This window comes from Canis lupus, chromosome 10, assembly GCF_003254725.2.
Source record: "Canis lupus dingo isolate Sandy chromosome 10, ASM325472v2, whole genome shotgun sequence".
Taxonomy (NCBI): Eukaryota; Metazoa; Chordata; class Mammalia; order Carnivora; family Canidae; genus Canis; species Canis lupus.
Genome location: NC_064252.1, coordinates 17,690,550 through 17,711,572, shown reverse-complemented (window position 1 = coordinate 17,711,572; position 21,023 = coordinate 17,690,550). Strand labels below are relative to the sequence as shown.

The 21,023-nt window shown below is 64.5% G+C and overlaps 2 protein-coding genes across 17 annotated transcripts; both read right to left on the bottom strand.

The window, feature by feature from the left end:
- Positions 1-5,387: 5,387 nt before the first annotated feature.
- On the bottom strand, positions 5,388-10,447 carry HDAC10 (histone deacetylase 10). Of its 9 annotated transcripts, none has more exons than XM_025455659.2 (20): positions 10,246-10,446; positions 10,040-10,174; positions 9,725-9,821; positions 9,388-9,485; positions 9,203-9,307; positions 8,978-9,046; positions 8,748-8,874; positions 8,501-8,566; positions 8,330-8,389; positions 8,159-8,248; positions 7,918-8,024; positions 7,780-7,847; positions 7,436-7,700; positions 7,274-7,358; positions 6,844-6,929; positions 6,643-6,699; positions 6,388-6,466; positions 6,035-6,217; positions 5,789-5,948; positions 5,388-5,664 (listed from the first exon to the last, which is right to left on the bottom strand). In XM_025455659.2, the coding sequence occupies exons 1-20, from the start codon at positions 10,302-10,304 to the stop codon at positions 5,654-5,656; spliced, it is 2,007 nt and encodes a 668-aa protein (XP_025311444.1). In that variant the 5' UTR covers positions 10,305-10,446; the 3' UTR covers positions 5,388-5,653. The 9 variants fall into 9 exon arrangements, with proteins under 9 accessions (XP_025311444.1, XP_035577525.1, XP_025311446.1 ...); XM_035721632.1 differs by having other exon boundaries at positions 5,789-5,857; XM_025455661.2 differs by having other exon boundaries at positions 8,195-8,248.
- Positions 10,448-11,815: 1,368 nt separating this feature from the next.
- MAPK12 (mitogen-activated protein kinase 12) lies at positions 11,816-20,098 on the bottom strand. Of its 8 annotated transcripts, none has more exons than XM_049115213.1 (13): positions 19,983-20,098; positions 19,804-19,902; positions 19,597-19,726; positions 17,560-17,654; positions 16,608-16,719; positions 16,471-16,500; positions 16,176-16,223; positions 15,587-15,701; positions 15,290-15,361; positions 15,097-15,176; positions 14,940-15,018; positions 14,687-14,860; positions 11,816-12,404 (listed from the first exon to the last, which is right to left on the bottom strand). In XM_049115213.1, the coding sequence occupies exons 3-13, from the start codon at positions 19,609-19,611 to the stop codon at positions 12,325-12,327; spliced, it is 900 nt and encodes a 299-aa protein (XP_048971170.1). In that variant the 5' UTR covers positions 19,612-19,726; positions 19,804-19,902; positions 19,983-20,098; the 3' UTR covers positions 11,816-12,324. The 8 variants fall into 8 exon arrangements, with proteins under 8 accessions (XP_048971170.1, XP_048971171.1, XP_048971166.1 ...); XM_049115214.1 differs by having other exon boundaries at positions 17,560-17,618; XM_049115209.1 differs by having other exon boundaries at positions 11,816-12,209; positions 12,300-12,404; positions 19,804-20,031.
- Between the last annotated feature and the right edge of the window lie 925 nt (positions 20,099-21,023).

Sequence of the window (21,023 nt, the reverse complement as noted above, 5' to 3'; positions counted from 1 at the left end):
CCAGCGCCCCGCCCCGCCCCGCGGCCGTCTCCCCCGGGAGGCTCCAGTTCCCGCCGCCGCGGCCTCACTGCGTCGCGCCCCCGCCAGGCCGCGGGAAGCAGGCGCGCCGGAAGTGCGTCACCGGGAGGGCGGGGCGCGGGCCCTTCCGGCTTGGAGCGCCGCGCGGGGCGGGAAACTTGAGGCCCGCGGCGGAGCCGGGGGAGGAGGCGGAGTCGGGCTTTCGCTAAAGTTCTCGGTGATGGGGGCGAGAAGCCCACAGAGGGCGCACGGCTGGGGCGAGCTGGCACGCGGGAGCGCGGGGACGCAGGGGCCCCTCCGAGAGGCCCGAGCCCGCAGCTCACCCGGGCCGGAAGCACCGCTGCCCGGACCCCGGCTTCTCGCCCGCGTCCGAACTGCCCGTCGCCCCCGTTGCAGAGCGGGCGGGTGCAGAGGGACTGCTGCCAGCGGGCAGGTGCGGGCGGGCAGGTGCGGGACGGGCATGTGCAGGCGGGGCGGATGCGGGACGGGCGGGTGCAGGCGGGCGGTTGCGGGACGGGCAGGTGCGGACAGGCGGGTGCGGACGGGCAGGTGCAGACGGGGCAGGTGCGGACCGGCGGGTGCAGGCGGGGCGGGTGCGGGACGGGAGGATGCGGGACCGACAGTTGCAGATGGGCAGGTGCACGACGGGCAGGTACGGACGGGCGGGTGCGGGAGGAGCAGGTGCAGGTAGGCAGGTGCAGGACGGGCAGGTGCGGGTGGGCAGGTGCACGATGGGCAAGTGCGGAAGGGCAGGTGCGGGACGGGCCGGTAGAGAGGACTGCTGCCAGCAGAGAGGTGCCGGATGGGCAGGTGTGGGCGGACAGGTGCAGGATGGGCAGGTGCAGGACAGGCAGGTGCGGATGCACGGGTGCGGGCGGGCAGGTGCAGGCAGGCAGGTACAGGATGGTCGGGTGGAGAAGGACTGCTGCCAGCCGACAGGTGCAGGCGGGCAGGTGGAGAGGGACTGCTGCGGGATGGGCGGGTGCAGACGGGCAGGTGAGGGCGGGCAGGTGTAGAAGGACTGGTGCCAGCAGAGTAATAAGAGTAATAAGTAAAAGAGTACTTCATTTATTTTGAAAAGAATACTTTAAAAATAGATTAAAAACCAAAAAAGCACCCTAACTGGGATGCCTACTTTGATTGGAATGTTGAAGCTTCAAAACGTTGTCAGGAATCCAAAACTACATTTCTGCAGGGCGCCTGGGTGGGGCTGTGGGTTTAGCCGCTCACTTGGTTTCAGCTCAGGGCTGATCTCAGGGTCATGGGATCAAGCCCCACGTGGGGCTCCCGGCTCAGTGGGGAGTGTGGGATTCTCTCCCTGCACCCCTACCCCGTGCATGCGCGTGCGGTCTCTAAATAAATGTTAAAAAAATACATTAAAATAAAATTACCTCTCCTCAAAATACAATGTCTAGGCTAACTGAGGCAAACAGAGACAGAAAGTCTTCCGAGGACTGTTTCCATGCCCCTGTCTTTGGGGACACAAGGCCCCACCTCCCCGCCCGTACTCAGCTTCCCTCGGCACCACCCCAGCTCCTCTACCACTTCATTCGCATTCAGATTCTCATGACTTTCTCTTTTCCCCTAAACCCCGTCTCCTGACTCCTTCCTTTCCTAGACTCATCAAAACCTGCTCCTTTAAAGTTAACATCTTCTGAGGATCCAGCTAAACACCACATTTCTTACATTCCCTGGACTAAGGCTGAATTTAATTGCAAGGCATAGTTAGAGTCTCCTAAAATGAGTGAAAACCCCCCATAGGTTTGCTGAAGAATTTTTTTTTATGATTTTATTTATTTATTAATGAGAGAGGCAGAGACACAGGCAGAGGGAGAAGCAGGCTCCATGCAGGGAGCCTGACATGAGACTCGATCCCGGGTCTCCAGGATCAGGCCCTGAGCCGAAGGCAGGCACTAAACTGTGAGCCCCCCAGGGATCCTGTTTTTTTTTTTTTTAATTTTTTTTAAATTTATTTATGATAGGCACACAGTGAGAGAGAGAGAGGCAGAGACACAGGCAGAGGGAGAAGCAGGCTCCATGCACCGGGAGCCCGATGTGGGACTCGATCCCGGGTCTCCAGGATCGCGCCCTGGGCCAAAGGCAGGCGCCAAACCACTGCGCCACCCAGGGCAGGGATCCTGTTGGAAGAATTTAACGACTCACTGACTGAGCTTCCCACGCACCCCTAACGCTGTTTTTTAATGGATTGACCCAGGTCTCTCTCCTTCAGTTAAAAGGACCGGGTGTTCAGAACCAGTTTTGGTGGGGAAAGTAGCCCACGGGAAGTGCCGCCTCTTGTCCCAGCTGCCCAGAGCATAAACGGGGAAACCCGTCCACATGAGTGGATTTCGTGCAGCTTCCATAATGCATGGATGTCAGCGTCTCTTAGCCATGGTTTGGGGTTTCCTCATGGGACTGAAGCTCTGTCCTAGACAGTCCAGGGCTGCTTCCGTGGGGAAGCCGTCTAGAGCTTCATGGGGCTCAGAGGACTGTCCCTGCCGCGGTGCTCCAGCAAGTCTTGCTCCTGGTGCACATGCCGTTCTCTGTGCCCCGCGTTAGTCTCACGCACGACCAGCACTGGGGAGTCTTGACTGGTAAAATCCGTCAGCCTCCCAAGTACCTGGGCCACGAGCCTGCTGCTGGTCCTTCTGGATCGGCCTTTGAGATCCAGCCTTTGAGACCCAGGACAGCCACCGCGCTTGGGCCCTGCCCCTCTGACCCACAGTTAGTGGCAGCAGATCCACTCAAGATGCTCAGGTCTGACTGCTTCTATCACAAGTAACCATCCGGGGAGCCTGGAGGGCTCAACGGTTGAGCACTGCCTTCAGCCCAGGGCATGATCCCAGAGACCTGGGATCGAGTCCCACGTCGGGCTCCCTGCATGGAGCCTGCGTCTCCCTCTGCCGGTGTCTCTGCCTCTCTCTCCCTCGGTCTCTCATAAATAAATAAGATATTTAAAGAAAAAATAAAAGTAACCATCCGGGGCACCCAGGTGGTTCAGCGGTTGAGCATCGAGTCTTCATTTCCGCTCAGTGTGATTTCCTCAGCAGTAAGGTCGAGCCCCAGGGGGTGCTCAGCGCTAAGTGGGGAGTCTGCTTGAGGAGTCTCTCCCTCTGCCCCTGCTGCACACACTCTCCCCTCAAATGAATAAATGAATGTGTTTTTTTTTTTTAACTTTTCAAAGTAGCAATCTCCCCGTGAGCTCCTGGGAGATGGAGATGATGACCTTATGCATCACATCTTGCAACCTGGAGATTTCCTTTCCGGGAAAAAGACCCCTCCAGAACCCTTTCGGGATGTGCTGACCCGCCCCCATGCCGCCAACATCCAGGTGAGAGACTTGGGTCCGCGGGACCCGTGGGGAGAAAGCACCGGAGCCCGGCTGGGCCTGCCCAGTGGCTGGTGAGCACGGGGTGCCCTGTGCGCTCCTCCCAAGCCCTTGCAGAGGGGGCGCCTCATCATGATCCCAGGACAAACCCATGTCCCACTTTCCTGATGGGTTAGAAGGTTCAGGATTCACAAAAATCCCGCTTTCATCTGACTTGTGTCTGACACTAGATTCTGACCCAAATTCAGCCTCTGAATTCACTGCCTGTTAGGCTGTATTATCGGATAAGCTTTGTTTTCTTTTTTTTTTTAAGATTTTTTTATTTACTTTTTTTTTTTTAAAGATTTTATTTATTTATTCATTCATGATAGACAGAGAGAGAGAGGAGGCAGAGACAGAGGGAGAAGCAGGCTCCGCGCCGGGAACCCGATGTGGGACTCGATCCCGGGACTCCAGGATCACACCCTGGGCCAAAGGCAGGCGCCAAACCACTGAGCCACCCAGGGATTCCCCTTTATTTACTTTTTTAAGATTTTATTTATTCACGAGAGACAGAGAAAGAAAGAGAGAGAGAGAGGCAGAGACACAGGCAGAGGGAGAAGCAGGCTCCATGCAGGGAGCCCGACATGGGACCCAATCCTGGGTCTCCAGGCTCACACTCTGGGCTGAAGGTGGCACTAAACCGCTGCGCCACCCGGGCTGCCCCTAAGCTTTGTTTTCAAAGTGTTTTTTTGTTTGTTTGCTTGTTTGTTTGTTTAAAGAGAACAGTACTGTCTCAGTGCGTCTCAGGTTTTGCTGTTTGTGTTCAGCTACTGCTTGGTTTTTCCCAAATGCCCTTGGCTAATTGTTTTCGTGTGTTCTTGCAACATCCCGTCTCCCCGCAGGAACTTCCAGGAGGCACATAGGAGTCTGGCTTTGCCTCCCTAGGGGGAACTTTTCTACCCTAAATTGGAATAAGTGCCAATAAAATACCTCCAGGAGGCAACACCGCCGACCTACCATCTGGTTTAGAACCGTCGTACAGGGACACCTGGGGGACTCAACAGTGGAGCGTCTGCCTTCACCTCAGGGTGTGACCCCGGGGTCCTGGGATAGAGTCCCCCATCAGGGTCCCTGCAGGGAGCCTGATTCTCCCTCTGCAGGTGTCTCTGCCTCTCTGTGTGTCTCCATCATACAATTTGGGATTGTTGTGTTACTTCTGTTTTGTGTAGCTATTTTAAGTTTTATACTTTGTTACCTGTCAAACTTTTGTAAAGAATGATGTGCCCAATAGAGAAACATCTCCAATACTTGTAACCTTGAGAATGTGTAGGCTTTCAGTGAGAAGTGCCTGGAAGTTCTCCCTCCTGACCTTCCTTCTGACTCAGATGTGGCCTCAAGTGGTCTCCAGCGGGCACGCGCGCTCCCTCTGATGGAGGACAGGACAACCAGGAAAGTCCTTCCTGCGTCCACAGGCCAAACTATAAATACGGAAAACCTGACTCTCCATCAGCGATGCTTTCAAAGAAAGATCTTGATCAAAAGGGGGGAAATGGGGCAGCCCCGGTGGCACAGCGGTTTAGCGCCGCCTGCAGCCCAGGGTGTGATCCTGGAGACCCTGGATCGAGTCCCACATCAGGCTCTCTGTATGATGCCTGCTTCTCCCTCTGCCTGTGTCTCTGCCTCTCTCTCTCTGTCTCTATGAATAAATAAATAAAATCTTTAAAAAAAAGGGGGGGGGGTAATGTGAAAATTAATAAAGGGAAATGCATGAAGTGGGCTTGGGAGGCCCGAAGGGGAGGCTGGGGGGTGAGCTGAACCACCCGCTCCAATTACAGGAACCCCTGGCAGTTAGAGACCCAGGAGCAGAACCGGGGAATCCTCACCGTCCCTGACTCTGGCTTTTCTCCAATGGATGTTCATTCACAACAACTCTTCCCAACTTCTTCCTTCTTTCCCAGAAAATAATGTTCCTCCTCCTTTGCTTGCTGGACTTGCCTGTGCTCTTGCCATAGTCTGCTTGTCCCAAACTGCAATCCTCTGCTACTCCTAAATAAACCCATTTTTGCTGGTAAAATAACTTTTATTTTCAAGGTTAACAGTGTAGCAAGTGAGGACGGGCCATCCGGGCAGAGGTGGCCACTGGAGGTGGGCTCCAGGTCACGGCCGTGGACAGCTCCGCAGTCTGGCCCCTCTGGACAGGGGTCTCAGGCAGTGGTGTGCTGGTGAATGTCGAATAACCGGCTCTTGGGGGACGAGCTTGTATTGGCGTCCCTGGGGTACGAATACTTGCACTGTGGCCGATTTCAAGGTACTGGGTCACAGCACTCAAGAAGGAGCTGGGAACACGGGTACAGGCAGCTGGTCAGCGCTATGAGCAGGTCACCCCCAGGCCGTGAGCCCCTCCCCGCAGAGCTCTAAGGCAGGACTACCGCCTAGATTCCCAGCATTCGGCATCCTCACCGGCCACCTGCAGCATCTTCCACTGTGCTTCCAGCTGCCCTCTCAAGTACAGCAGGGCCTGCGTGTCCTCTGGGGGGGCGGTGGAGAAGGGACCCAGGCTGGGGGGTGCGTCTCCATGCAACACCCGGGCCAGGATGCCTGCAAGCTGGGATGTGGGTTCCTGGGCCAGGAAAAGAGGTGGGAGCAGCGAGTCCCTGGTCTCTCCCCACCTCCCCACCCACAGGACGTCCACCCTGCCCAACTCACCTGCTCCACCAGGACCAGGACTCGGCCCCCCGCTGGACCCCGCAGGAGTGCAGCCAGGAGCGCAGCGTGGGGTTCCTGCAGGCCCTGGGCTGGTCCCAGCACCATCAGCACCAGGTCAGGCCGGAAGCCATAGGCCAGGGGCAGCACGAGGGCCAGGACACAGCTCAGGAATGCTCCCGTTGTCTGCAGGGAGGACAGCAGCGTAGCTCCAGCCCTTCAGCCCGGGGTCCCCCACCTCCTGATCTCTGGTGGGCAGCCACACCGACGGTCCCATCAGGAAGAACAGGTGAACACCAGGGGCTGGTCCCCACAAGGATGCCAGCGAGCAGCCCTGCCCTGACACCACAGCTCACCCCTGGCAGCGGCATGGAGACGTGGAACGGGGACAGGGCAGCGGCTTCTTTGCCTCTGATATCCAGCCACAGAGTCCTCCTTCCAGAGAAGACCCAGGTGCCTGGGTGTGAGCCCAGACAGCACCAGGGGGGTGGGGGACAGCTGGGGGCAGCACTGCTGGAGACCCTCCCGGGAGCTCGCCTGCCCCTCACGCATGGGCCCCGGGGTGCCCACCACACATAGGACTGGGTGCACATGGGACCCAGGCGTCATACCCATCATTGGCAAGGTCTGGGGGCCGGTCCAGCTGTCCCACAGCCACACACAGCACCCTAGAGGGAAAAGGTGGCCTGGGACAGGCTGCGCTCACCAAAGCCCACCCGGTGCGGCGGGAGGTGGGAGTGGTGTGGCCAGCCAGGGCAGGGGGTGCCCATGGGCCAGGCTCTGCAGGCTCCAGCTGGCCAGGTGAGGCTCACCTCTGGGCTCTGTGCGACAAGCTACACCGAAGGGCCACATCCAGCATGGCGGCTGCAGCAGGGGTCGTTGCGACACCACTGCTCACCTGTGGGGGTAAATAACGCAGGGCAGGGCAACGCCCATCAGGTAGGGTCACGTCCACCCCTTCTCTTGGTCTCTGTCTACAGAGCGGCCATCTGTACAACCTGAAGTCAAACTGCTCTGCTTCTGGAAATAAGACACTTAAAACCACACTTTAAATCATCCCCTTCGCCCCACTGTCAGAGTGCCTTGCTGAGTGGGCCTGAAGTCCCGAGCCTGTCCCTAAGAGCTGTTCTAGAAAGGGTCCAGACGCAAGGCAAGTCACGTCCAGGTGGTTCTGCACCACCCAGCCCTCCCAGGCCCTGTCCCCAGCCCCAGGGCCACCCTCGGCCATCCCAGGTGCCCCACCTGCCCATCCAGGATCCCCTTCAACAGGTGCAGGACCTTTCCAAGGGCAGTGAAAGCTGTGTCCTGGGCCAGGGCCTCATGGAGCCTGTGGTGGTAAATGGGGACATGTGGACAGGGAATGACACATGGCCCTATCCCTCCCGTCAGGCCCGCTCTGCCCACCTGGCCCAGGCCCGTGTCTCCTCCTGGGGGGCTGACCCCTCCTGATGGAGGACAGCAGGGGGCAGGCCCAGGGCAGCATCTGGCACGGTCAGGGCAACAGCCGTGCGGACAGGGGGTGTGGGGTGGAGGTGCAGCTGGCCCAGGAGGGAACTCAGCACAGCTGAGGCCTGGGCCTCCGCTGCCTTGAACGTGGGTCCCCCGGGCAACACAAGTGAGGTCCTCCCATCTGCGGAGCAGGTGCCGGGCCTCGGTGTGGGGGCTGACCCTAGGGCATAGTCCAGAGTCAAAGCCAGGGTGTGGGAGCCGGGGCAGTAACCCTGCCACCCAGCATGGGCCACACTGACCTTGCTGCTGGAGGCTGGTCCAGTGAGGGGCCTGGGCTGCCCGGACGCTCTGGATGGACTCCAGGGCACTGGAGGGAGAAGCAGGAGCAGCAAGGCCCAGCCTGGAACACCCAGCCCCCCCAGCCTCCCACCCCGTACCTGCGATGAGGCTCCATGGGCCCCGACAGGGGCGGGACAGGGTCACCCAGCAGCGCCCTCACCACCATGCACACAGACTGGGACAGGGACTCCAGGTGGTAGCCACCCTGGAGAAGGAGAGGACTAGGTGGAATGGGGCAGGGCCTGCGCTGGGGCGGGGCGCCCCCATCCCCGGCAGGACGGCAGCCCCGGCCTGCGGCCCAGCCCCTGGCCGCGGAGCCCACCCAGCCGCCACGGTCACCTCCAGCACGGCACAGACCCGGCCTCCAGCCAGCACCTGCAGCAGCTGCGTGAGGTGGCCGAAGCACTCTGGCGTGGCCTGCATCTGCCCCTGGAACCAGAGCCCAGTGTGAAGGGGGCCTTCCCCAGCCCCCGGCCCCCGGGACCCTCCCCGGCTGGGCCAGGCCCTCACCTCAGGGTCACCAATTGCGGAGTCAAATCCCGCAGAGACGAGGACCAGCTCAGGATCAAACTGCGGGGGGGCAGAGAGAGCCTGGAGCAGGGGTGAAGGGGGAGGGGGAGCCCAAGCACGGAGTCCCCTTCCCACAGCCCCCCCAAGGCCACACCTGCCCCACGCAGTTACCTCAAAGGCCACGGGGAGCAGCACGTGCAGGAAGGCGGCCAGGTAGTCAGCATTTCCCATCCCGACCTGTGGCCACAGGGCATCAGTGTGGGGCCCGTTGGGAGGGCTGTGAGGTCTTCACCCCCAGGCGTGGCCCTGGGGCCCCAGAGGATGTGCTGGACTTGGTCCGGGAGGCCTGGGGCTGCGGGGCAGGGGATGGGGCCTGGCCAGGGGGCTCTGGAGGGGGGCCGGGCAGGGCGGTGGGCACCTGGTTCCAGGGCAGGTTGACGGTGAAGCCACGGCCCTTCCCCTGCCCAACGGCGTCCGCATCTGACTCCCGGAGGTAGGGCCAGAACCGGCCATGCTCATAGCGGTGCCAGGAGAAGTAAAGAACGCTGTGGATGGCCAGCCAGGGCAGAAGTCAGAGGTCAAAGGTGAGGACCTCAGCCCCTTGGCCCCGCCGCAGGGGTCGCCGGGAGGCTCCCATCCCCAGCTCACCTGGGGTCGTCCTCAAAGATATACTGGATGCCCTGACCGTGGTGGACATCCCAGTCGACAATGAGAATCCTGGGGACAGGCAGTGCCAAGCTCACCGAGGGGCAGGGCCTCCAGCCTTGGGGCCGGGAGCCCAGCCCAGGGTGGGAAAGGGCTGAAGGGGGTGTCTCAGCGACTCCCGCCACAACTTTCCCCCGGCCCCTGGCCCCCGGCCAACCCAGTACACACCTCTGCAGGCCGTGTTTCTGCTGCGCGTGCCTGGCTGCGATGGCCACGTTGTTGAACACACAGAATCCGTTGGCAGCGGCCCTCTGGCTGTGGTGCCCAGGAGGTCTGCCGGTGAAAATGGGTGCGGTCGCATCAGGGTCCACCTGTGCCCGCGCAGGGTCGCCCGCGGAGGGGCCGGCCCTCACCTGACCAGGGCAAGCCCGTTGTGCACGGCTCCCATCAGCACCGCGTCCACCAGCTGCAGCGCGGCCCCCACGGCCAGCCGGGCGCAGTGGAAGGTGCTCTGCGGGGGAAGGGTGCAAATGAGCTGCCACCCGCTACACCTCACCCTCTGCCCAGGCCTGTGCCCGGCTCCGGGGCACCAGCGCTCAGCAGAACGGGGGCCAGTGCTAGGTCCCCGCAGCAGCAGCGGGCACAGTATGCAGGGCATTTGCATGCTGATGAACATGGGGATATCGGCACACAGTGGGCAGAGGCGCGTGAATGCACGTTCGGGTGGGAGGCGGGTCCCCAGGGCCGCACCGGGTGGAAGTAGACTGCATCGTACTGTCCCGACAGCGCCCGCAGCTCCTGGGTGTCCAAGGCCTGGGTTCCTCGCAACAGGGACACGTACTCTGGGCTGCAGCGGGCAGGCAGGGGAAGCAGGGTCACCAGCAGGAGCAGGAAGGGGAGGAAAAGGGGGACTGGACCCTGGTAGGACTGTCCCCCTCCCCCCGTTCCCTCACCCACCCACCCACCCAGTGGAGAAATGGGCAAGTAGGGGAGAAACTGTTTCCAAGATGCAGGCAGGCAGGGCCCCGGCGGCCTCCTGGGGCGTGCGGCTCCCCGGGGTCTGACCTGTGGACCAGGCCCAGCTCCGCCTCGGAGGCCTCTCGGGGGGCCAGCTGGAGGCACCTCTGCTCCAGGCCCCCCTGCTGCAGGCGCCGCAGGGCTGCGGTCAGGCGCTCGGGTCGCTCGATCTCACACTCGGGGCTGCGTGGACACGGAGCTCAGGGCCCGGCCCCCCTGCGCACCCCACCCCTCCCCCGCCAGGTCACGCTTACTCTTCCCAGAGCAGCCGCGCGGCTGTCATGTCCTCATGGTACACGAGCGCGGTCCTCATGGTCCCACCACCCTGGGGGGGTCCCTGGGGGGTCGGCGACCCCGGGCCGCAGCTGGGACGGCGCGGAGCCTGGGCGGGAACGCGCAGCACCCAGGCCGCGGCGGCTCCCTCCTGGGGACGGGCTTCCGGCTTCCCCGCCCCGCCCCGCCCCTGCCACCCCGCCCCTGCCGCCCCGGACCGGCCCCCGAGCGGCGCGGCCCAGACCCTACTTCTCCGCGCTCCAGGCTCGGCTCCACCTTCTCCTCCTGCAGCCCGGAGCCGGGGGCCGAGAGGAGGGGGAGGGGAGGAGGGAGGAGGGGCCGGGAGAGGAAGGAGGAGGAAGAGGAGGAGGAGGGGCCGGGAGGAGGGGCCGGGAGGAGGGACGAGGAGGAGGAGGAGGGGCGGGGGGAGGAGGAAGGGCGGGGAGAGGAGGGGCCGGGAGAGGAGGAAGAGGAGGAGGAGGAGGAGGAGGGGCGGGGTGGGAGGAGGGCCGACGGCCCGCGTGCCCCGGACCCCGCGGACTGTCGCGGGGACCCCACCGAGTGTCCCGGGCCGCCCCAAATCTTCCCCAGCCGCGCGCCGACCGCGCAGCCCATCGCGTCCCGCTGCGCAGGGCCCGTCCCGGCCAGGGCTCAGGGAACAGGGGTGAGCAAGGGCCCAGGCCCGACTCAGAAACGCCCCCGGGGCTGCATCGTGTGCGAGGACCATGGTGGGGGGTTGGGGAGGACGACCTTGGCGATGGCGGGGATGCAGCAGCGGCCCCAAGAGGGCCCTGCGCCCCCTGCTGCCCTTGGGGTCCCCACGTCCTGATGAGGCGCACCTGCCAGCGGGCGGCAGACGTCCGACTCGCTCCGGGGAGGCTGCGATTGGCTCACTTGGGGTCAGTGCTCACCCCGAGCCAACCTCGGCGGCCGTGGCGGGCGCACCAAGCGGTCACCCTGGGCCACGCGGCCTCAGGGCCTGTGGGGACCACCCCACTCCCGATGGCGCCCTGAGCAGAGAAGGCCGCTGTCCACTTCGGCAGCCTGTCTGACCACACTCGGCTGGGCGGCCGCTCTTGGCGCACCAGCCGCGGGGACTGGTGGGAGGGGCAGGGAGGCACACCAAGGGTCCGGGAAGCCAGTGCCCCAGTGTCACCTCTCCAAGCCGTCCACCAGCCAGCAGAGGGCTGCGCGAGGTCGGAGGTGCTGGGGTGCGGCCAGCGGAGAGGCAGGAGATGCGGGGAGACCCCAGAACCTCTCCTCGTGCTGTTCAGGGGGCGTGACCACTGCTCGCCAGGAACCTGGCCATGGACAGTGCAGGGAGCTCAGAGGAGCCCCGGGTCACACCCGCCCCCATCAGGCCTGGGGTCTCCTCCAGAGGGAAAGCCGCAGAGGAAAGTCAGCCGCAGGAGGGCCCGGCCCCTGGAGCACCAAGCACCAGCCCACTGCAGGCCGGGAGGAAGCGGGTGCCTGCACGGCCGAGCAGTGCTCAGGCCTGCCCACCCCCCAATCCGGAGGTGGAGAGCCAGCCTGAGAATTAGGAGAGCCGAGTGGGATCTCTGCAAAAGGGTTTATTGGCTTCCAGCCACGTCGGTGTAGCCCATTCCGGGCGGGAGTGTAGGGGAGTCCACACCAACGCCCCCAGGAGAGACACCTGAGGAGGCGCTCTGGGTCCTCTCTGCCTTATGAAGTGGCCTTCAGCAGGGGCTGGAGCAGACAAGGTGGGGGCCAGGCCGCGACCCCAAGCCTCACCCCCACACAGGCTCTGGGGCTCCTTGTCGCACCTGGGGAGGGGGGGACACTGCTCGGGGAGTCAGAGGCCAGTCCCAGGTGAGGCTGACATCCTGTCCAGAAGGTCCAGATGCTCCCCAAGGTGAGGCTGACGTGGGAGCCTTGAGAGCAGCGTAACAGGCCTGGAGGAGGGGGTCCACGAACGAGAGGTCTCCTGGGATGGAAGCCCCAGGCCAGGCCACGGTGATCAGCAGGATCCCCTTTCCAGTAGAAGCCCCAGCCACGATCCCCAAGGCGTCCTCACCACCACTCTCGGGGCCCAGGGGTCTTCACAGGGCTGTCTCCTTGGAGACCTTGGTCCCCAGCTGCCGGGGAGGCTTGAAGCTGAGCACTTCTTTATATGTGACACCTGGGGTGGGGTGAGAGAGAAAGCCACCATGGGAGAAGGGGCCTCAGCACCCCTCACAAGCGCCTCCTACAATTCACACCTGAGGGAAAGCCAGTGACCCAGGAAGAGCACTGGGCCCAGCTCACTGATGCTTGCCCTGACCAGCTCTGAGTCCTGGGAGGTGGCTCTTGGTGGGGGTGGGGAGAGCTCCCAGGCCCAGAGCACAGCCTGTTAGCACTGAGCTCGGGGCCCACCTGGTCCCCAAAACATCAGGGTCAGAAGTTGCTGCGGGAGTGCGGGTGCCACACACACAACTTCATCCCAGGCCACAGCCCCCCTCGGCCCCCCTATGTCCCCCCACATGAACTATCCACCCCAATGGGGCTCCTATAACCCAAACCCACTGCCTGTGGCGTGGCCAGGCAGGCCTGGGCCCAGAACCTGCTGTGATGAGCAGTCCTAAGAATAGAAGGCAATGTGTCTCTACAAGTCGAGCCACTCAGGACCCCCCAGAACACATCCCAGTTTCTGGACCCGGAACATCCACAGAAACTTAAATGAAAAGAATTGCCACCAAACACCTGGTGGTCACGTTCCCTGAAATGTGTGGCCGGAGCAAGCCATCCCCAAGGAAGGGAGAGGCCTGCTTTGCTTTCCCCCCGACCCGTATGCAGAGGGACGGGTTCTGCTCGGCCTAGCCTGGTGTCCCCACGCTCACCTGGCCAGGGAGCACCTGTCAGGGGGACACCGGTACTCCTCGTGCCCAGGGCAGGAAACTGCGTGAGGAGCAGGTGATCTACGGGGTTTGCCTGCCGCATGGATATGTCCCCCCACGGGTGCCCCCGGGCCCTCTGTCTAATCCTAACATGGGGCTCAGGCCACACAAGGAAGGTCTGCGTGCAGCTGGCTGCTCCCACGGAAACGGGAGGGAATGAGGCTTGCATTCCTGACTGGGGGCTCAACCACAAACAGAACACGTGTTCGCCGTGGTCTGCGGTAAAAGCAAAAGCTCTTCCCACAGTTCGTGTGGGTGGAGACCACGGAGAGGACTCTGTGGCCCGCGGTTTTCTAGTTATCTTTTTTAGCAACAGAAAGCTTTCATCCAACCAAACCAAACGCATAAGCATGAACGGGATGGAGCCCTGCGGGAGGCACCTGGCACACCGGTGGCTGAGGACCATGATTTGAGAAGCACCCCCACCCCGTGAGCAGCACCAAGGCCCCGGATCTGACTCAGAGCCACAACGGCCCAGGAGGCAGTGGCAACCACGAGCCGTGGCCAGACGGTGCTCGCCGCCGCCCTCACCCATGCCGGCCCCTGCAGGCTAGTCCCACAGCCACCAAGAGAGGGACACCGAGCCCAGCCCTTGCTGCCTGCTGTCCTGCAAAGCCAGTTCCAGCGTGGGTTGCAGGGCTGCAGCAGAGGCCCGGGGCCCGGGCAGGTGTCCCTGAGCCCAGCCTGAAGCTCAGCGTATGCCACTTGGGCCCAGAGCTGAGGAGTTGAGCGGGGGGCTGTGGTGGAAGGAAAGAGCCAGGGCAAAGCCGGGCGGTGCTGGGCACAGGCTTAGGTGGGTCGGAGCTGCTCAGTGGGACGAGGGGGCAAGGGGTGCAGAGAAGGCTGCTGCGGGGGGCTCGGCCTGCTGGCCAGACAGAGGGGCGTGCAGCTGTCTGGGTGGGAGGGGTCCTCAAAGGGACAAAGGGGAGCCGGGCTGGCTCGGTCCGTCGAGCGTCCAACTCTTGGTTTTGGCTCAGGTTGTGAGATGAGCCCCCATCAGTCAGGCTCCACGCTCAGCGAAATCTGCTTGAAACCCTCTGTCCCCCTCTGCCCCTTCCTGCCTGGTGCCCGAGCGCACACACTCTCACTTGCGCTCTCTTAACATGTAGATCTTTAAAAAGGAAAGTGGGGCAAAGAGAGGCCACCAGAAGTTCAAGAGGTGAGAGTGGAAGTCTGGGGCACAAGGGGGTGCAGAAGGGCCGCAGGATGGCCCAGGTCTCTGGCCAGCACTGGTGCCGGGCCTGCAGGGTAAGTGCTCACAACTGCCCGCAGCTGGGGGCTGCTACCCAGTTTCCAGAACTCTCCTCCGCACTTGTTTGTGCTGAACCCCCTGCCCGGAACGTTCTTTCATCCTTCAGCTCCGGCCAGAGGGCCCATTGGCCAAGAAGCCCCCTGCCCGCTGGCTGTCTGCTGTATTCCTCACCGGGCCTGCGTCCCAAGGTCGGGGGACCCGGGGCTATGAGCCCTGACCACCTGTGCTGGGCTCACGGGGTCCAGCCACCGCCCCTGCCCAGAGCCCCCCACTCACGCTTCCACTCGTCCAGCGTGCGGTCCACATCATCAAAGGACTCGTCGTACTTCTGGGCCTTGGGCTCCTCCTCCGTGTCCTGCAGGGACTCGAAGTACGGGTGGGTCAGCGCCTCGGCCGCCGTCACCCGCTGCTCTGCGTCCAGCACCAGCATCTTCTCCAGGAGGTTCACGGCTGTGGGCAGCGCCGGTCAGGGAGGGCCCAGGGCCCACTGTCCAAGTCACTGACCCAGCTCCCCTGAGTCCCATCCTACCCAGGGGGCTTGCGTTAGTCAGGATGGAGGCAAAATCCTTCTTCTGCAACTCGGGGAGGCCCTTCATGTAGTTCTTCGCCTTTTCAGGAAGAAAGGGTGAGGGGCCACGCCACAGCCCCAGCCCAGCCCCGCCGCCCACGCCCAGCTCCCAAGTGACCTCGGCACTCTGCAGCCTCTGCACGAACTCGGCGGGAGGCGTCCCTGTCACCTTCATGATCTCCTTCAGCTGGTCCAGGTCTGTGCTGAGGTGAGGAGCATAGCACGGGCCAGAGAGTGGGGCTCCCCCCAAGCTGGGGCAGCGTACCCAGCACCCACCCAGGCCCAGCCCGGCCCCCACATGTGTAGGATACGGTCACTGCCCTTGAACAGTGTCTTCCCCGTGATCATCTCTGCCATGATGCAGCCCGCGGACCAGATGTCCACTGAGTCAGAGGCCCCATGTCAGCGCTCGGTGGGCCAGGGAGGGTGGGACATGCGTGCGGAGGGACACAGACACAGCGGCAGTCCAGCCTTCCACCCCTCGCCCGGCTCCCATCCCTGCACAGCCGCCCCCCACGAGGAGCCACTGTGGGGCTTCCCCTGAAGAGGGGCAGCAGCGGCGCCACCTGGGAGGCCACGGCTGGGGGTGGTTCTGGGCAGCGCCCCACCTGTCTGCGTGTAGCGCATCCAGTTCAAGATGACCTCAGGCGCCCGGTACCACCGGGTCACCACGTAGCCAGTCATCTCGCTATCTGCCTGCCTGGCCAGGCCGAAGTCCAGGATCTGGTGGGAACCGGGAAGGCGGGGCCCGGGGCCCCCGGGAGTAGGTGGGCCAGCCTGTGACCCAGAACTGGGCACGCGGGGCCTCCTGCCAACCCTCCAGGACCCGAGGTCCTGGCCACGGACTCTCTGAGCCTCCCCGTGAGCTCCTCTGCGTGGCCAGAGCGCCCAGCCCCACTGACCTGGCTTCCACCACCCTCAGGAGCAGCGCCCCGTGGGTCTCCTTCCCTGCTGCTCTGCTCCCCGCTGACCCCAGGACCTGGCCAGCACATTGTAGAGGCCCCCTTGGCCCTACCCTGGCTCAGGCCTGGGGGCCTGGGGACACCTCCCGCCCTTCACCTCATGAGGTATGGCGTGTGCCCGATGCCCTCCTGGCCCAGACGGCGGGGGTTGGGTCCCTCTGCCTGAAGGCCAAGGGTAACCGGCAGATGGACAGGTGAGGAGACCCCCTGCCCCCCTCCTCCCCCCAACACACACCTTCAGCTCACAGTCCTCATTCACTGCCAGATTGCCGGGCTTCAGGTCCTGGGGACAGAGGAAGCATGGCCGTGCGGCCCCTGCCCCCGGGGGGGCACAAGGGCAGGGCCGGGGCACCTGAATGGGGAAGCAGCCACACTGGGCCAGCCCTGGCCGCAGCCCTTCCAGAGCGGGTGAAGGTCCCTGGGGACCCACAGCTGGCATCACACACACTCCCCACCGGACCCCAGCACAGGGGTCCTGGAGCTCAGGCCCCCCGCGCCTCCCTGCAAAGGAAGCTCCCACCAGGACTCACCCTGTGGATGATGCCGGCGGCGTGGATGTACTATGGGGACAAAGATAGGGTCCGCGGCGGTCAGCTCTCTGGGAGCAGCGTGCTCCCCAGCCCCAGCCTGGCCTGAGGGTGTCGCCCTCCCACACCCCCTCTCCCACCTTTAGCCCCTTCAGCATCTGGTACACAAGGAACTGGATTCGATCCTCACTCAGCTTCTCGTGCTTCATGAGCTTGCCCAGGTCAGTTCCCATGAATGGCATCACCAGGTAACTGAGAGGACAGGTGGTGCAGACAGCAGGTGTCGCACCCACTGGAGACCCCGGAGATCGCCCCGCAGCACCAGGCTCCACCCACCTGTCCAATGCCCCCCCGCAGCTCCTCCTCCCACCCAGCCCCAGAATGTCAGGTTCGTCAGGACCACACTGTGGTGCTCCCTGCAGGGCACATGGAGGCTGGGATCTGGGGAGCACCAGGGATCACAGGCAGAAGAGGGTGCAAGAGAAAGGAAAGCCTGCAGGTAGGGGCGGGGACGGCAGGACACATGGTCAGAGCGGCAGGCTGGGCAGGTGGAGGGAGAGAGACAGCGAGGACAGACATTTAGCACCTCGCCGGGACAGAGGCCTCTGGGTCCTTGACCTCTACAAGGTCAGACGGCGAGGAGCCTGTTCTCAGCCCTTCCCAGGCTCAGCCCCTGGCTTTCGGCCAGCCCGACCACAGTAGGAGCCCAGGGCGGGCAGCCTCTCGGGCAGGCCTCCCGCCGCCCCTCCCCTGCCTGCCAGCAAAGGTCAGCGGCTCTAGTTACAGGCCATGTCCGATGCCAGGGTCCCAGAGCACGGGACCTGCCAATGACAGATGCAGGCCCCACGCTTGCATGCCCAGCACTGGAGAGGGCCCCGCGCCAGGCGTGGGGGCAGGAGGCCCAGGGCCCACCCACTGTGCCAGGGCCATGGGTCCCGGGGGGCATGTGGCAGGGGGCAGACTGTGGTGCAGGGAAGGGACCCCCACTCGGGCTGCAGGGACACCCACAGACCAATGCGGAACCCGAGTCAGCACCCAGGAGCAACCCAACACTCCCTTGCCCTGAGCAGACTGCCCTGGGGCCGCACTCACAAGTCTGTGAAATCATCCAGGGTTTCATCAGGAGTGAACACGTCCAGCAACCCAATGACCTGGGGGGAGGCCGGAGTACCTGGTGGAGTGGGGGCCTGGCGGAGGGCACGGGGTCAGGTACACCCCGAGGCGGCACGGTGCCCCAGGTGGGAAAGCCCCCTACAGCTGTCCCCGTGTCCCCCCACTGTCCTACTGGCAGGACAGCCTAGCCCTGGCACACATGCCCATAGACACAGGCTATTTTTGAATGGTGACTGCAGGGATCCTCTGGGGGAGGGGCGGTCCCAAGTCTGGGTCGGCTCCCAGCCATCCAAGGCACTCCAGCCCCCTGGCCCTTCCCCCGCCTCTTCTCATGCCCACTGAAAACCTGACGGCAGGGTGGGACAGCCTCCCAGGGGAGAGCCAGCACCCAGCAGGCCCATCAGGGAGCCCTAGCTCTGCCAGTGAGGCCCAGGCAGGCAGCACGACAACCAAGGCAACGGCTAGACCCGGCCCCGCGGAGCCCCAGGAGGCCTGTACAGCTGAGTGGCCAGAGGGGCAGGTGGATGTGCCAGCGGGGGGACACCTGGCAGAGGCCAGGCAAACGAGGGCCGAGGCAGAAGGGAGGACACTTGAAGCGTTTGAGGAACACGGGGAGAAAGGCCAGGTGGCTGAGGCCCAGGCCAGGGAGTAGCCAAGGAGAGGCCGGAGGGAGCCGGGCGGGCCCTCGCCTGCCAGGTGAAGGTTTGGCCTTGATCCTAAGAGCTGCCAAGAAGGGGTTTAAACAGGTGCGATGCCTGCTGTGTGGGGACAGATGGGAGTGAGGCAGGGACAACTAGGTGACTGCGCCACCAGGGCCAGAGTCACGGGCACAGGGGTGGACAGAACATAGAGGGATGTCCGGTGAGGGGCCTGGGCCACCGGGAGAGTGTCTTGGCAAGAAGGGGATGGAGGGCAGGGTCCCTGAGGGTCAGGGGGGGTCTGTCACGTGGAGAGGGATCTGTGCCCCTGTGGATTCTGGCCTCAAGTAGAGGGAGGGAAGGGAGAAGGTGCCAGGTGTGGGCGGAAGGGCAGGACCCGGCCGGCACTCTGCCTCTCACGGCCTCAGTGTCCTCCCAGGGCAGCGGGGTCACAGTCAGCCATGTGCAGGGCACCCCGAGGCGGTGGCACCGGCTGCCAGAAGGTCAGGAGCTCAACTGGGATGGTGCAGAGGAGGAGATGCGGCAAGGGTGGGAGGCGACCGAGCAGGCCGCCCTGAGATCTTGGGGGCAGGAGCCGGGGGGGCAGCTGGGGAGGAGGCTGCCACCACAGGGAGCCAGCTGGGCCTCACTAGGGGAACCAGGAATTGGTGAGGTCGGGGCTGGGCTGGCGTCCCGCACGAAGGGATGTCCCCAGGGAGGCCCAGGGGCAGAGGCAGAAGTCTGCGTGAGTGAAGCACCCGCTGCAGCGCCATCGGCCAGGAGCCCAGGAGACCCGGGGCTCGTTTTCCCCCGGGGAACGGAGGCTGATGACCTAGAGCCGGACCATCCGTAAGGGTACCCCGCCCCCCCCCCACCCAGCAGCCCTGAGACAGCCCGATCCGGGGGTGACGCGGGGTGGGCTGTGCAGAGGGCAGAGCTCGGTCGGGGAGGCCCCCCAGGACACAGACCGGGGCTCAGCAGCCAGCAATGGGCACACAGGCCGCGGCAGCACACGGTGCCCCAAGGGCAGGTCGGGCATCAAGGGAGGCCCTTGCGGGTGGGGCCGCACATCTGCCACCCTGGAGCGAGGCGACCCTGGGCCGGCCACCCGGCCTCGGCTCTCCACGGCCGCCCGTAGCCCCTGACCACGGGGCACTCCCCGCTCGGCGCCCGCTGGGCAGACTGTGGCCCATGGCCTGGGTGCAGGGGCGCCCTGGGTGCAGCTGCGGGGGATGCCCAGCCGGGCGATGGCGCCCCTTCCGGGACCACCGCGGCCTGGGGAGGCAGGGCTGGGCCGAGTGAGGGTGCCAGCCCGGCGAGTGTCCCCCCCACCTCGGGGGTGAGCCCGGCCCAGCCGCACCCGGGGGCGCCCACTCACGTTCTCGTGGCGCATGTGCTTGAGGAGGCGCAGCTCGCGGTAGGCGCGCTTGGCAAACAGCTCGGACTGGAAGGGCCGGTACAGCTTCTTGATGGCCACCCGGGCGCCGCTGCGGCTGTCCACCGCCGAGCTGCAGGACGCCCTGCTCAGCAGCCGCCCGCCGCGCCCCCCCCCCCCCCCCCCAGCCACCCGGCCGCCCGCGCTCACCACACGGCCCCGTAGGCGCCCGAGCCCACGGGCTGCAGGTCCTGGTACACTGCGCGCACCTCCCACGCCGTCTTGGTCACCTCTTGGCGGTAGAAGCCCCTGCGGGCGGGCGGCGGGGAGCTCATGGTGCCCAGGGCGCCCCCCCACCGCGCCCCGAGCCCGGGACCGGGTCGCCGCACCTGCTCGCGCGCCTGGCACCGCGGGTCTCCCCTCCCTCCTGGCGCGGCTGTCCCGCGCCGCGACCCCCGCCTGCCCCCTGGCCCGGCCTGGCCCGCAGTCCCGCCCCCGCCGCGGACCAACCGGCCCCCGGGCCGCGCGCACGTGACGCCCCCGCCCGTCCCGCGGAAACCCGAGGAGGCGCGGGGGCGGGGGGGCGGGGGGGGGGGTGTGTGGAGGGCAGGGGCGCCCCCAGAGCCCGAGCCCAGCGCGGTGTCTGAGCAGATGCCCCTGGGTCACCGCGCTGCCCCTCGCGGAGCTGGGCCCCCCTGCTGCACAGCCCGAGCTCCCCCAGTCCCGGCTGCAAGTCCCTGGCCACGGCCGGCCTGGCCACCTCCACCGTGTAACCCGGGCCCCATTCCTGTGTCCCCCTTGTCACCTGCCCACCTTGCGGGACAGCCCCTTCCCCTGGGGCTGATCCATCCAGGTCCCAGGGTGGGCCCCCACCCCCACCTCCCCAGCACCTACTGCCTGCATCCCCCTCTCCTTGGGGAGGAGCTGGTTCTGTCTCCCAAACTTAGGCTGCATCCCCAACACCCCTCGGTGTGACCACCGGGCCCCGGCGCCAGAGAGGGTGGTGGTGTAGGTCTCCCTTGGGCCCCCAGGCACACCCAGCTCCCTGCCGGCCACCTTCCACCCAGCTTACTCCCTCCTGACCATCCTGAGCCTGGCCTGAGCCTCCCCTCTCTCTCCAGACTTGACTCCCAAGGGTGAAGGAGGGCCCTACTTGGGCTCTCAGGGCCCCCCTGACCCCTAGGTGGGGCATCATCCTTCCACGGGTCTGGCCATATCCCGGACCGGATGCTCCTGGGGGACAGAGCCCCCTCCACGACCTGCTCAGCCCAGGGACCCAGGTCCAAGGTAACAGGATCCCCAGGGGCCCTCCCCTCCCTCTGCCCTGCCGGCCACCATGAATCAGCAGCTCAGAGCGGCCAGAGCAGCTTTCCACCTGGGCTTCCACAGGACTTGGAGACCAGCCAGAGAGAGCGGCCTGGGCCACTACA